This window comes from Bacillus rossius, chromosome 1, assembly GCF_032445375.1.
Source record: "Bacillus rossius redtenbacheri isolate Brsri chromosome 1, Brsri_v3, whole genome shotgun sequence".
In the NCBI taxonomy this organism is placed as follows: Eukaryota; Metazoa; Arthropoda; class Insecta; order Phasmatodea; family Bacillidae; genus Bacillus; species Bacillus rossius.
In genome coordinates this window covers 253,365,945-253,381,869 of record NC_086330.1, presented here as the reverse complement: position 1 = coordinate 253,381,869, position 15,925 = coordinate 253,365,945, and the positions used below count along the sequence as shown (strand labels likewise).

The 15,925-nt window shown below is 39.4% G+C and overlaps 1 protein-coding gene across 1 annotated transcript in view; it reads right to left on the bottom strand.

Annotated features, from left to right (window-relative positions):
- Positions 1-15,925, bottom strand: part of LOC134527478 (protein-associating with the carboxyl-terminal domain of ezrin) — a 95,123-nt gene that overhangs the window by 23,442 nt on the left and 55,756 nt on the right. The window contains exon 9 of the mRNA XM_063360180.1: positions 8,608-8,802. Within this exon, the coding sequence (XP_063216250.1) occupies positions 8,608-8,802 (195 nt within the window). The remainder of the gene's footprint in view (positions 1-8,607; positions 8,803-15,925) is intronic.

Here is a 15,925-nt window from a genome sequence, read left to right as displayed (position 1 = left end):
ACACAAATTTTGACATCAAGTTTCGCAACAGGTCGTAAAGTGTGGATTTCAAGTTTCTGAATCTGAGGTTCTTGCGACTGTAGTAGTACATTGGTCTTGTCGAACATAGAGATTACATTTAAGAGAAACATGCAAAATACCTTGTTTAAATCACTAGATAAAAACATGAATAGCCTCTTTTCTCTAGTAAGTTGGGATGACATAGGTCTACCTTTTTCTGATGGTACCTGAGGAACTGATGTTTTAATTTTAGGTCTGTGTGTTAACTTGATTTTCTTTGAGCTGGTCACATCCATTTTAGAACTGTGCTTCTTTGAACTGTCAGGTTTAGAAGCTATTTTACTGGGAAAAGTGAACTTGGAAATTTTTTTTATTATTATTTGAAGACACTGCATGGCTACTGTTTGTACTACTACTACTTTCTGTGTTTGTGGCACTGGATAAAACTGTGAGGTTACTTTGACTACCTTGTTGGGATGGAATTGAACATTCACCTATTTTTGAAACTAGTTTGGGGATTTTGTAGCTCTGAAGTGTGCTCCTGCTTTCATCTGCAAATTCAGGCTGACATTCTACCAAAAAAAACTACAGTAGAATCTCGTTATAGCGAGCACGGTAATAGCGAGAACACGGCTATAACGAGGTATTTTTGAGGAATTTACGGCGTGAGAGCTTGAAGCGCGCTTTTGTTATTTGTCTGCTTTATCTCCACCCCTCTCGCTCGCCACTAGACATCTTGCCGTTGACGCCTGTCACATTCTTCAGCCGTGCAGTCGCCACCTAAGTGCGTGGCTTTAAAAATAGAATCCTGCCCTTTCTTTATTTTATCAAACTTCCGTTAGTTATCTGTACCGTGTGTAGACAAAGTTTGATATTGGAACAGAAACAACGTAAGAATGTATTTTTTACAAATTAGAAATATGTATGTTTTTGTTTTTATAATCGCGTATATTTTCACGTTTTTTTTTTTTGTTGTTATCTTAAAAGAGATAGTATTAAAAAGCCGCTCTAATGAGATTTAATTGTTTCTTGGTTAACAAAAACTATTAATTGTTTATATTCTATTTATTATTATTTACGCGACGTCATACTGTACGCATACGTAATACGACTGGATTCGTTGCTGTAACATAACATAGCAAATTATGCGGTATCAGAAGTAACGAGTAACGTAACGATAGTAACGAGTACTAATTGTTATAGTAACGAATACATACAGGTACACATTTTTTCGTTACTTTTACACTTCTAGTAGGCACTACCGTATTTATTTCCGAATCGCTAGGACAGTTTTCTTGTAACTTTTGTTTCGGTCAGTTGTTGGGGTATTTGTCCGGGAAAGGGGTGGTGATGGTTTGAGTTTAATCCCAAATTTATTTTCTAAAAAAGTTGACAGGTTTCTTTAAATGAAAAAGTATAGTTTTCCAGCGACTATTTCGTTTAAGGCGTACGTGCGTTGCCGCAGCTGCACTCCTGCTATTTTGTAAGGAATTAAATCGTCGCGCTACACTAGCACCACCTGTTAACAAAATCCCGAACCAACATGGCCGCCAGCAGACAGCCCGCGTCGGCAATAGATAGCAGGACAATGCTGCGTCGGCTGCGGGAATGAGATGCTATACTTACATGGCGTGGTAGGGTATTCTGGTTATTTTGACGCAATCGGTGATCGCATCCGTACTTATGGGGTATCGTTTTAAAGAGAATTCACACATCTGCTCACAGAAATTAAGATTTCGTTAATATAACCTGTTATTTTCCAATTATAAAGGTTTAAACACAATTTTTATGCTATTTTCGGTTAATTTTTATTTTTTGGGGGCCAAAATTTGTCCAATTCGGTTATAGCGAGGACACGGTTATAGCGAGGATCAAACCCGGAACCGTGACACCTCGCTATAACGGGACTCTAGTGTAGTTAATGGCTCCCATTGTTCTACCAACCTTGTCAAGCATTTTCCTAACGAAAGCCATCGTGTACACACATGTTTGAGGACTTTCCTAGTGTCTACGTCATGCAGCATCTGAAATTCTTTTAGCTTTTCTTTCCTATTTACTCTTTTCCAAGTAGTAAAATATATCAATCAAAATGTCATCCACTTTAGATGGAAGACAAGCAGCAGCTTTTTCAGCACATAAGTTTATCAAATGGCATGGACAACCAACAGCAATCAAATTTTCGATTTAACTTTTTATAACAGCAGCCACGCCACTTTTATGTCCCATCATCACTGGCGCATTGTCAGCGCTTAGCGCCAAACAGTTTGAAAACGGGATGTTGTTTTCTTTTAATTTAAGGTATCAAGTAAAAGATTACCATTATTTACTCCTGTTAGTCGCCTTTGAGAACTGGTACTGCCAAGAGCCTATTTTGAATTTCGAGCTTGTCTTTACTGTGGAAAGTAACCATAATGGGGTAAAGTTTGCAATAACTTTCATTACTACCATCGGTTGCGATGTAAAATGGTGTACATTACGTAACACAGATACAAGTTTCTCACGGGAGCTTTGATCCATTTGTCCCAATATTGCTGCAGATTTGGTCCTCGCACAGCCGTATTTTTTGGCAATGTCACTATCGGGAAACATCTTTCTAAAAAGCGGCCCTGCATGATCACTACACGACAGTGCTAAATTATGTTAAACTAAAAAAGATGTAAAATAACATTATGCTCATGTAACACTATTATCACTGTTCACAGAAAAATATAGTTTTTTATTGGAAGCAATACACTTCACATGTTCATTGTGTTTTTTTGTAGCGACATGTTTCACAATGTCTCCTCTTACACTATGCGAGATAGAAAAATCAGCACGGCACATGCTACAAAACGCATAATTTCTTCCTTTACGTGACTCGAGTATTGATGGAAACTCGTTACTGTAAGCTTTCGTAAAACTTGTTTTGTAACTTTTACAAACAGTTCTATCAGACATGTTCACGTGGCTCTAGACGAACAAACACAGCTGCCATTTGCCAAACAGCAGTGCAAGATGCAAATAAACATTCAACTTCGACACCAACTACTCACTTACTATCGACTATCGAACACAGCGAGAGCATGGTATGTGGCTCGGTTACGCCAAACAGCACGGCCCGGCTCAGCCAAAGAGCATGAGCTAGGCACGGCCCGGCCGGAGGCAAAACGTAGCCGTGTAAAATATCAGCAACAGGTTCAAATATAACAATACTGTTACAGTTAACACAAATAAATCATAGTATTTACATAGCTGAACCTCAAAATAAATGCAACCTTAACATATTGTTACGATTTACCTGCAGGGTTCGTAAAGGATAGCCCAATTAATAGATTTTATTTCACACACAGTTTTATTTATTACCACTACTTGTCACTTACAATTAATCTTCTAAGATGGCAAATAATTAACTACACTTAAAGAAATGTCGATTCCCCAGTCACTCGTTTCACACACCTCGCTGGGCCACACTTCTGGCGCAACGCTCACCGCAGCACCCCTCGTGGGTCTCCGCCGCGGGACTCCGTCACACCCTTCGCCGAGATCCCACACGACGCCTCACTCGCAACTTCACACGGGACTCCGCCGCGCCCGCGACTCTATCGCCCGGAAACTCCACCGCGGGAAAACTCCCGACTCCAATCACTCACTCAGACTCTCTGCCCTGGAACCTTCGTCCAAGGACTTCGCCACTCTGCCGCACCTGCGGCACTATCGCCCGGAAACTCCGCCGCGGGAGAACTCCCCACTGAACTCCTTACTGACTCGAAGGTCGGCCCAACCTCCTTATATAGCCCTTGGGTTCCCGTCCAGAACAATCGGGCATGTCTCCGAGATATCGCGCGACCTTCGCCGTCGAAATGTCCAGAAACGCGTCGTGAGTCCTGTCGAAGGACGCGGCGGCTGCTCAAAGAACGCCGATAAACGCAACAAGCATCGGGTTCCCACAAAACGCGCCGATAAACATGTCTGAGTCCTTTTATTCCGCAGTGCGGCCTCTTTTAAGTAACTCGATCTGAGGCAGGTGCGCGCTGCGACGGTCAGGATGTCGCGCGATAGTATGACACGAGATACCAGGGAGAGGATGCAGGTGGAAGGGGGCGCAAACAGGCCGAACGAGCGCGGCGACGCCAAGCACTGAAGCCAAGCGCGATCGTAACAATATTATTAACAGTTGCGTTGCCACTAATATTCCCCCTTGCTGATGCAATATAATTATGTAGTTAAATAAATCTCGGGGCCCCGAAAAATCGTGAGAGTTGGCAGGTCTGCAACAACAAACACACAATTCACTTTGATTTTGAAAAAAAGTCTTTAATTGAGGACTACTTTTTCATTGCCCCCAGTTCCCGAGTTACATCCTTCTCAATACTTTGGAGAACTCCCATGTGGTGAGATAAATTTGTGGATGTTAACAGCCTATCCAACACATCTAGTGCAGCACAAATTTCTTCTCTCCGAGGCCGCTTGAGCTCAACCTCTTCCGTATCATACTCCTCATCTTCGTTTGCCTGGGCGGTCTCCTCGTCACACTCTGAAGTTGTCTCATCTGATACAGGAGGACATGTTGTCAGCTGATTATCAATGGTAGAAAAATCATTGAATGATGACTGGCAGCTATCAAATTTTTTTTGTACTTCCACCCATTCAGCTTCACATTCATCTGCATCATCAATACAGTCATCTCCACTTGAGCTTGCAGGGAACCCTGCCTTGGCAAAACAATTCACAACAGTGCTAGGCTTGATTCGGCTCCATGTCGAACAAAGTCTGTGGATAGCTTGCAAAATGTTCCACTTTAAAGCACTTGCTTCTTTACCACAATCCATCTGTCGCAGAAGAAACTGCACCAGTTGTCTTTTATAATCTCGTTTCTCCTTGTTGCGTGTGCTCCGCATACGCACATCAAATTGTGTCGCGCGGCGCCTAACTGCGCGCCGATGCAACCAGCACAAGCCAAGTGTTCGCGCGCTGCGCGCATGACGTTCGGAGCCGCTCGGGAGCCCTCGGGGAGGCTCGTTTTGGCGGGCTGCCAACCGGACATCGCCGAAGGCGGCGGTTCCAGTAGGCCCGACCGAGAACAATCTGCCATGTTCCATACGAGCAGTTCACATTTTCCGCTGAGGGAGGAGACTCGTCGCGACCACCAGCGACACCAGCCAGAGGCCCTGCTGGCCTTCCCTGCCGAAGGAAGCTACACTGTCAACACATCTCGCCGGTCTGCCGTCACGCTGCCCGTCGGAAGAAGCTACCACTTGGTAAAGTACTGTTTCATCGTAGACACCTATAGACTGAGTGGGTAGAAAACTTAGAGTGAGAAGAGAGGCAGTGGTGACGGAGGCAAGGCTTGGAGACGGCGGTGTGAGCTTGTGAGTCCCGATGAAAGACTTTACATCTGACTGGACACACAACACTTAGGTGCGAATCCCGGCAGCGACACGTGAAGAATAATGCCAGTCCCCACACCGACGAGCATTTCTCCCGCTACGATAGTTTGGGGAGATAGTCAATGGTAACCCCTGCATCGACGAATAAGAACTTGCCCACAGAAATACGTGTCGACAAGAGTAATCGAAGTCGACGACCTGTTATATTAATAATTAGAGGTCTGCGTACCCTCGTGAAAACATCTATAGTGGTCCTTTTTGTATTAGTTATGTTGTGTATAAATAGCATTTTAGTTAAATGATATTATTGATTATGCTGATGTTTGTTAACTTGCGCAGTGTCAGAGGTGTGTCACATAATATTCCATAAGTCGAGGGGTCTTGTTATATATTTTCATTTGCACTCTGGAAATTTATGTACGTTAATTGCTTGTAACTTAGCTTTTGTTTTGACGGTGTACCCAGCGCCAAGCGCAGTGCCAAGCATGAGAGCACGGGCAATTGTGAAGTGAATTTGTTAAGCTGCATTCACGTGTCTCACGTTGCAATAATTCTTAAACGTTTCTGTTCGCAGACTTTTGGATCAGAGCCACGCCGCAAATATCAACTGTTTACTTTTTTGTCATTAATGAAGTTGTAATGAATAATTTCCTGTATAAGCAATAATAAATGTGTTGTTACTATAGAGTTGTAATACCTTTAGATGACATTTCGCCACAGTCTGTTCCATTGCTACTCCTTGTTCCCCTCGAGTGTTTAACAAGAGAGGCTACAACCTGTGCTATGATGCCCTGATCAAGTGGTTGTAATGTACTGGTGCAATTTGGTGGAAGAAAAACCACTTTGATGTTCCTTAGAGCAGCAAAATTAGTATTATGGGCAGCATAGTGGTCAATAAACAACATTACCTTCCGTTTTTGCACACCCATCCTTGAGTCAAAACTGTTGAGCCACTCTTGAAACAATGATGAGGTCATCCAAGAGTTCTTGTTGTTCCTATACTTGCATGGCAAGTGTTTTATATTTTTGAAACAACGTGGTTTAGCAAATTTACCAACAACTATTGGTTCCATTTTTTCAGAACCATCGCTGTTTACACAAAAAAGCACTGTGAAACGTTCTTTGCTTCTTTTGCCTCCATGGCATGTTTGATCCCTAACCTCCAAAGTTCTATCAGGAAGGAGATTAAAAAATATTCCCGCCTCATCAGCATTAAAAATGTCTTTCTTCTCATAACCGGAAATCAGAGAATCCAGTTCGGCTTGCCATTTCTCCTGTACAGTAACATCAACAGCAGCAGCTTCACCAGACACTTTCAGGGTACTCAAGATGTACCTTGCCTTTAATCTGTGTAGACACCCACTTGAAGCTTGAAGGTTGTCAAATCCCAATTTTAGGGCTTCTTTGAGTTCCTTCTCCTGCAAGACATTCCCAGCCACTGGTATGTTTGATGCTCTTGACTGCATCAACCAGTCAAACAATCGCTTCTCCAGGACTTCATATGGTGCCGCTGAAATACATTTTCGGCTATGGGATAAAAAATCATGTTTCATAATTTCAGACTGCTGATTTAAATTTGTGGACAAAGTAGCTTTCGTGATTCTAAATTCTGTTGCGATGACGGTTTTCTTCTTCCCGTCGTCTACTGCTTTAATTATTGCTAGTTTCGTTTTCATGTCAATTGATTTCCGCTTTCTCGGCAACATTTTGCATAAACAATTTGAAAACATAAAAAAAAAAATCACAAACTTAAAACTCACATGATACTTTACAATTTACGTAACACGTTTCGTATTGCGGGCGCGAAATAAAAACACACAACACGGATATGACGTAATGGTGTATACAAAACATCCGCAACGAAAAATGGCCTTTGGCGGCGGATGCTAGAAGTAGGAGCGCTGTAGGCTCGTCAACAAAAGACATTAGATATTAATAGCGCTGTTACCTAATTGATGTGTTCTGCTGTCATTGTGTGCCGTATTGTTTTGCTTCTTACGTTTCGTTATTATTTCTACATTTCATAACAACATTTGGAGCCGGAAGTATTTATGATGATTGTCCAGCGTATATATCGTGTTTGTTAACATGAATATTTTGTAAACCTCTCGCAAAATATTGCTGGAAAATTCGTATAGTTGAAAATAATTTACATATGATTGCATTGCGTTTTTGCAGGACCATAGATGTTCGTTATAATGAAGTGTACGTTATCCTGAAGTTCGTTAACACGATGCTTTACTGTATTTGCACAGGTCTACAATATTTTGAGATATTTTTTACGAGAAAGTTGTGTAAACTTAACATTCATAAAATGAGAGCCAGTTTTGGTATGAATTAATGTAAAGCTGCAAAAACAAATTAAAAATAGTGTTTCAACTTCAAAGCATTGCAAATCATGTTATTTTTAGTGTTTATAACTATCATTAATTTTTCACGTGTCTTAGTTATAACAGAAGCAGAGGACAGTGCAAGCGATATCACAATGTTTGGCTGCCAGCCGGTGGAAAGACATGGCAGCTTTACGGAACCATTATCTGTGGCAGGATGGTAAAAAGATTCTGCCAGGGGAAGACGGGTCAACCGCACCGTGTTCTGTACAGCTCTCGCCAAGAGAAACACAGCGCAATGAGTTTCCAACTAATTTTCGGCCAATTTCCTTTAACTATTGACTTTTTGAAACAAATGTATTATGTTTCCTCAAAATAAGAATCACAATAGAGAGGTGGTATCATAAATGGGGTCGTAATAATTGAGTTTTACTGAACATGCTGGCTAAATTTGGATTTTTGCTTTGTGACCAAGGATTTCAAAGCTGTCACTCCAAGGAGGAGGTCTGCTTTCTATGACTAACATTTAACATACAAGTTTAAACACTTTCAAAATGCTGTATAGGCATTGATTAAAGCACCATAAGTTATAAAATAATGTTTTGTAATTGCATAAATTTCAATAAAGTTTCTCTTACAGGTAAACGAGTAAGTCAAGTGAGCTTTTATATTTCCTAAATTATTATAAGGATGTTAAATTTGTATACTAAAACTCATCACATTGTTTTTCTAGAAATACATTTTGTTACAGGTATCAGCGAATGTATGTACAAGAAACTTTGTTATAAAAAAGGTAACATAAATCGCCAATGATGTAAGTGTGGTGTGTTAACTGAATGTAAAAATGGATATCAAAGATGTGATGTCACACTACATGAATGGCACAGGTCTAACTGCAAAACTGTACTTACATTATCCCAGTCGGACCATGCCTCCACTTCTTCGTCCGTGGTTGAGTGGTCTTCCCCACCGTCTGGGGACGGTCGCTCCGGCAGTGTCTCGTATGATGCTGCACTGTCTGTGTCTGGCTTCGAGCTCGGGACAGCACATTTCTCTCTTGAAGGAGACTTCACTGCTTTCGAGACTGGCATTGCCGCAGTTGGCACCTGTGCCAGAAAAAAGCTTTAGAGCAGCACATTTACTGAATTCATAATTTAAAACTAAATTGATTTTTTTGTTCATTTACCTATCAAACTAATTCAATTTTTTACTCCAACTGTAATTGCTAAAAACTGTAACAAAATTTGTGGCTGATGAGTAAAATAAAAGCAAGAAAGAAATCTACAAGTGTGGCCAGTGACCACCCACAGAAATATGTGATTTATATTTATCAAAAAATTTTTTTTTTTATCTTTTGGTTTAGTATTGTAATTTTTGGTATTATGTATTTTAATTTCAGGCCGTCCAGCTCTACGTAGTTAAGATTATTTTATTTATTGTAAAGGCATCTGTTTATATGCCTTTTGGTTTTGGTAAATTATTTTTACAATTCAATTAAGTAAAATATAGTATTTACCGGCAGAAAGGTCTCTCCTATGTACCGTATTTACTCGTGTATAGCGCGCCCTCGTGTATAGCGCGCACCACGATTTTTGCAACAAATTCCAAAGAAAAATTTTTTTTTTCCCGTAAATAAATTGTAGTAACATTTTGTGGTACCTGTTAAGTAATTACGTATAAAACAAATGATAATTTAAATTGATGTGTGGTGATGCGTCAGGAAAATACTTAAACTCTGCTGTGTAGACGGAAGATAATGAAGCGCTGTATCATCACAACTGGTACGTGGGCGGGAGGAAGGGAGGCAGGCAGGAATGTGACACCGAGGACTAGATGACTCACCGGTAGCAGCTGCGACGAAGCAAAGGAAGTGGGAGGGGGGACTGGTGTCAACATTCTCTCTCTCTCTCTCTTTTATTTTACTAGCTGTAGAGGGGGAGGTCTAAAAATAAACAAGAGACCTGCGAGCTTGCGCACGCACGTGTGTGTGTGTGTGTGTGTGTGTGTGTGTGTGTGTGAGAGAGAGAGACCAGGTTGTGTGCGTGCGTGTGTGTGTGAAAGAGAGGCCTTGTTGCTTGTGCGTATGTGTGGGGGGCTGGCCAGAAACGTCACCCGTCACCCGGCAGTTAACGACTTCCACTCCTCCCCCGCCAAATCTACTCACTTTTTTTTTTTCCGTGTATAGCGCGCATCCTTATTTTTTTCCTTTACTTGAGGGGAAAAAAGGGCGCGCTATACACGAGTATATACGGTATGTATTTCACCACATATCTATCTTCACTAGAGTTTTAATGTAGTTTTTTGGACATACGCCATTGCAGTTTTGCACTGTTTGTCATGGAAAATTACGAAAATAAAAAATAAATTAATTAAAGAGTATGCCGATAAAAATTCACAGTAAACAAGACTGAATTGGTTGATCAAATGGAACCAACGATGAAACTAAACAAGTGTTATGGACAACACAATGCCAACCGCATGGACAAAAAAAATGTTCAACCTCTAAATATCAGACAGCACAAGAATTCCATTGAAGGAACTTAGTCATAAAAAATAATAAGTCGATACATGAATCATCTTCAATCAAAACACCATCATAAAATTAAACATCAAAATGGGTAAGACAATTACAATAATGCTATGCCATGAGGGACGTAGACTGTAATCTGGAAAACTAATTTAAAAATTCTGAGGTGCAATTTAGTTGCCACTGTGGTCAAATGATGAAATGAAATGCATAAGTACGCCGTTGGTGTTCGTGTAAGACGGGCTCAGGCGTGACATTTGGGTTGCCACCCCTCCTTTCCCGCCGTGGTAGAGGAAGTCTGTGGATGCACAGAGGAAAATCTGAGAACGCTCACACAGCAGCATATAACGTTGCACTTTAAGGCCATGCCGAAATACTGGTACATATGAGACATAATCTTCACAAAATAAAATGAGAGGAGTCTTGTAACTGTTTTATACGTATTTTATAATTTAAGAAGTATTACACAGTTGACGCATATTTGTTAACTAACCATTTCTTTCTGGGGATTGTAAATAATTAATCATTGGTATCAAGACATCAAGATGAACGTAAACTTGAACATGTCACGGCAGCGAGAAAACTGGTGCGTATACCAATAAACTGCTATTAGAACTGGACAAAACTGGAACACAGGCGGTGGAGCTTTTATTTTTTTCCGCTAAGCTCGCGTCTATTGGCTGGCTGCTGATGGAAGGTCATGAGTCTGGGCGGAGCGTAGAGTGAGTTATACTGCGCATGTGCAGCTCAGCGAACAAAGAGAACCAGCCGGCGGCTACGCTGCGCCGTAACAGCAGCTGAACAAGTACAATGACCTTTCTCCCCGTACGGCGCGCTATTGACGGTAAATTTCCATCAATTTGCAGCCTATTTGTTTATTTTTTACTGTGACACAATGTGTTTGTAGCTCATATTTGTTATAAACGCTGCAGGTTGCGACTGTATTTTAATAAACTTTAACGTATTTCTTATACTTTTGATATTTTTAAACTTTTTTTAAATTTTTTGCCTCATTTTTCACGATTTCTGAAAATCTGTACGTACGACCGAGGTGTACGTACGAACCGGGGGCTGTACGAGCGAGATCAAAAACGTTGAAGATGGAAAGTTGACAAAGTCTGAGATAGCACGGCAGCACAAGATGTCGGCGTCGACCCTGTCTACGATATGGAAATGTAGGGACGCGATTATGAGTGCGGGGGTCATTGAAAATCAGTAAATCGGATTTAACGAAACATCGATTTAGAGTAAACATTTTCGGTAACCATAGCACTTCGTTAAATCGGGGTTCTACTGTAATGTAGAGTTATGCCAACCAAGTTCATCGTCGTACGCGCTGTTTAACGGAACATGTGCTGAGAACTGCTTTAGGCAAATAATTATTTTTAAACATGCTGCTGCTGTTAATTATTGTTGAAGATAACGTACTTAATTATAAAAAAAGGTACTTCGTTGCGATAAAATAAGAACCATAATTGCAAGAATAATTTTGAACAAATTTACTTACTTTTCTTAGTCTGCGTGGAATAATGAGGCTAGAACGTCCTCCCCAGCTTTTAAAGAGTAGGTATTTGTTAAATTAATAAATATTATGTTTTGTCATTCAGAAGGGATTAGTTGGTTATGTAAGTTCAAGGTTACAGTGACCTTGTTTTGTATTTATATTCTATCATTAAGAACAGTTTTGTAATTAATAATGTTTATTTTGAAACATCATTTAACTATAGGTTTACTGGTTCTCATTTTTCTTGGTAAGTTATTTATTTATTACAATTGTGACATCAAACTAACATTCCATAAAGAGGTTGCAAGGGTGTGCACGAGAATACAAAAACAAAAACACCAGAGAAAAACAATAACACAAAATGAAAAACAATCAAACAAGACACAAGGGCAAGAAAAACAGTGAACATAGACACAACAAACAATCAAATAACCAACTGATCATACTATACAAGAACAGTTATAATTGACAATGATGAAAAGTTATTTACTGATAATATTTAGATGGGTTGATGAACACGGGGTAAAGAAATTGGAGTTAATTATTAATTTGTTTGTTTACAAGTTTATCAATATTGACAAATTTATTGTAGCTTTGACTACTCTAAAAATAACATCATTGTTTTTATTAATTGTACATAAAGTAGGTTTTAGATGACTGTAAAATTGGGAAACATTTATACCAGTGTTATCAAGGACATATTTACAGTTAATTTCTAAACTACAGTAGAGCACCCCTCAACCGGAATCATTGGGGGGAGGTCTATTCCGGTTATGGGAAAATTCCGGGTAAGGGGAGTTGCGGTAGGGCCAGCCTCCGAGCCGGATGAATGACCTTCATTGTTCATTCTAGCAAGCTGGAAAGCGGGTGTTTCTTATCTATGTGGGTGGGTGCGTGCGTGCGTGAGCGAAGAGGAAGATGTAGAAGGTTCGGGGGAGGTAGTAGGACAACAGCTGCAGTGTTGTGTTACTTCTGTGTTGACGTGCTAGTGATTCACACTTCCTGGAGAGTGTATAGTCACTGCCACGCACAGTTGCACAGTTTACATTTGACATACACAAGAATAACACTTCAAGCATCTTGTTTAAAAACACAGAGATAGAGAAATACAGATAAATGTAGACTGTTTAACCATATATTAACGTATAAATATATACATAATACATATTTGTACACTAAATTATTGTCTACAAACTGAAAGCATCACACGTTGGAAGTAAATGTTACTGGCTATCACGTGTGTCAGCGTGTGTACTCTCGGGCCGGCCGGAATTTTCCGTTTACTTGACATAGTGAAACAATAAAATTAAACTACTTACAGCATAAACATCTTTATAGTAATTCACGTCCGACGCGAAAACCAGCGGTGTATTTACGCAATGCGCGGGAAAGACTGGCTATAATTAGCTCTCTGACAGACATGCGCGCGCGCGGGCCTACAAGACATGTACAGTCAGGCAAAAGCAAAAACTCCTCGTTCCAGTGCGGAAATGTTTTAATTTTTTTTGGAAAATTAGTTCCGGATATCGGGAGTTCCGTTTGTGGGAATTACGGTTGAGGGGTGCTCTACTGTATAACAGTTTTAGTCCAGATAGTCCCGCTGTTCAGAAAGAGAAGTTAATTTAGGAGGTGGAAAATTATTTAGAACAAAAAAGTTTGATTAACTTATTTTGAATATTTTCGAATTATTTGTTATCTGATGAATTAATGATGTTCCATAATATTGAACAATAATCAAGTTTATATCTGATAAGTGCTGTGAAAAGAGATAAAATACCATCAGAATTTGTTGCATAAAAAGTAATGTATTTTATTGGAACTAGTGTTCTACAGGAGCTGGAGGTTAAGTAATCTCCATGCTGTAGAAAAAATAATTTTGAATCTGTAATAATTCCAAGGTCTTTTAGTTTACTAGTTACTGGAATTGATGCATTTTCCAATTTATAATCATATTTAATGGGAAGATATTTTCTAGTGAGGGATATTATTTTAGTTCTATCATAGTTAAAACAAACTAGATTTGATTTACACCAAAGAATAATTACATTTATGACGGAATGAAATAATAAGCAATCATGAAGAGTGGTAGTTTTGCTACAAATTTTAAGGTTGTCTCCAAACAATATACTAGTAGAGTGCATCAGAGCCTGAGTTATATCATCAATAAATGAGTTAAAGAGTAAGGGTGATAATGTACCACCCTAAAGGACACCAGAATTATCTCCAAAGTGTGTAGAATTGCAGTTGGTAATGAAGACACAAAAACTTCTATTATCAAAATAACTAGAAAACTAACTAACAAATTTAACAGAAAAACCAAAATTGGAAAGTTTACTAAGTAATATTGAATGAATAACAGTATCAAATGCTTTGGCTAGATCAAAGTAACAGGCATCAACCTGGCCCCTGTCTGTGACTTCATTATAGATGAGATTAAAAAAGTAATTAAGTTGGTGGTTGGGAATATTCCAGATCTGAATCTGTGTTGACTATTATATAATTTATTTTTTAGTGGGACATTATTAATTATGAAAAGATTTTTTTCAGAGATCTTTGAAAAACCATTTAGCAGATATATTGGACAATAGTTAAATACTTTTTATTTGGAACAACTTTTATGTATGGGAATGACCTTGTAACAACCCAGATTACAGCCTTCCTCATGCAATACAGTAATAATCTTTTGTTATAAAGTTTTTGTCAAATTTCAGGTTAGATGTAAAGTTTTTTGTCCTTTTAAAAGTTATTGTAAATTCTCCGGGTTTATTGTTTTTATTTTTAAAATTCATAGATTTATATTTCAAGTATTTTTTGACGTGACAACGTCTCATAAATCGATGAATGCCGGCTGCACGCACGAAAAATTGTCCCGTTATGCACATTGTCCCATTTCGCTGTCCCGTTACGCTCATTTTATATTGCTCTTTACTAACCTGAACCTCCTAGCATTGCGACTGAGTCCGTGGCGTAATTCTGTTTTCATGCATTTCAATGTAACATTTTCATTGCTCTTTGCTAACCCGTTCCTCCTAGCATTGCTGCAGAGTCTGTGGCGCAAATATATTATTTTTGACTGCATCTTGGTGTTGGGTAAAGCATTTTCCATCACATCATTCTTGAAACACTCCCATTCGTTTCCTACTTTTCCTATCATCGTCCTATCCTTAACAGAATAACACAGATTGAAAGAAGTTAAATAGCAAACATGTATAAAAGTTATAGTTAAAATAATCTCTTCGTTAAAGTAATAAACATATTTGAATTAATGAGTGCAAATAAAAGTAAACTCATCAATTAAATTGTAGATTTAATTTCTCTTCTTCTTTGTATCCATACAAAGTAGTGATAATTCAATAAAAATGATTCAATTTTATCCATAAAAGTATGCAATCATTTCATCAATATTTTTTTATGATGTTGTCACGTTAAACTATTGTCCGTAAACTGACTTTACAGACAACCAATTTTTTTTGCTGGCTTCTTTGTGTGGGAAGGCATGCTGACGTGATTTTCCTACCCAAAATTTATGTGTGCAAGTTCAGCACGATCTTATCTTTCTCTCTTCGGCTGTTGTAAATGACCGTGAACTAATGGCTAGGCAGTGCCGTATTTTTTTAAGCCGAGACTAATTCGAAGACGGCCCTTGCCGTGAACGGATTATCCGGGTTTATTACTTTTTTTTTTACAGGATTTTAATCATCCGGGCATCGGTGGGTCCCAATTAACACGAATAATGGAGAGTTTAGTATTTTCATCCATCTGCTGCCAAGGCGCAGTAAGCCTCGGTAGATGTTACGTCACATGACCTTGGCCTTAACCCAGCTGCACGCCGGTGTCTGAGAAGCTTGACAAGACCTTCCGGGCTTTTAATCGCTAGTCCGTGAAATTCAGTAATCCGTGATTATCTCGGTCCCGACCATCACGAATTAACGAGGTTCTACTGTTATTATTATTATTATTATTATTATTATTATTATTATTATTCATTTCTGATTGGGGGACATGGTTTGACCCGCGATATACCCGATTCCGCGATCTATCGGGGCGCTGTATACCGGGAGTTTACTCTGTGTCTGTGTCTGTGTGTCTGTGTCTGTGTGTCTGTGTCTGTGTCTGTGTCTGTGTCTGTGTCTGTGTGTCTGTGTCTGTGTCTGTGTCTGTGTGTCTGTGTCTGTGTGTCTGTGTCTGTGTGTCTGTG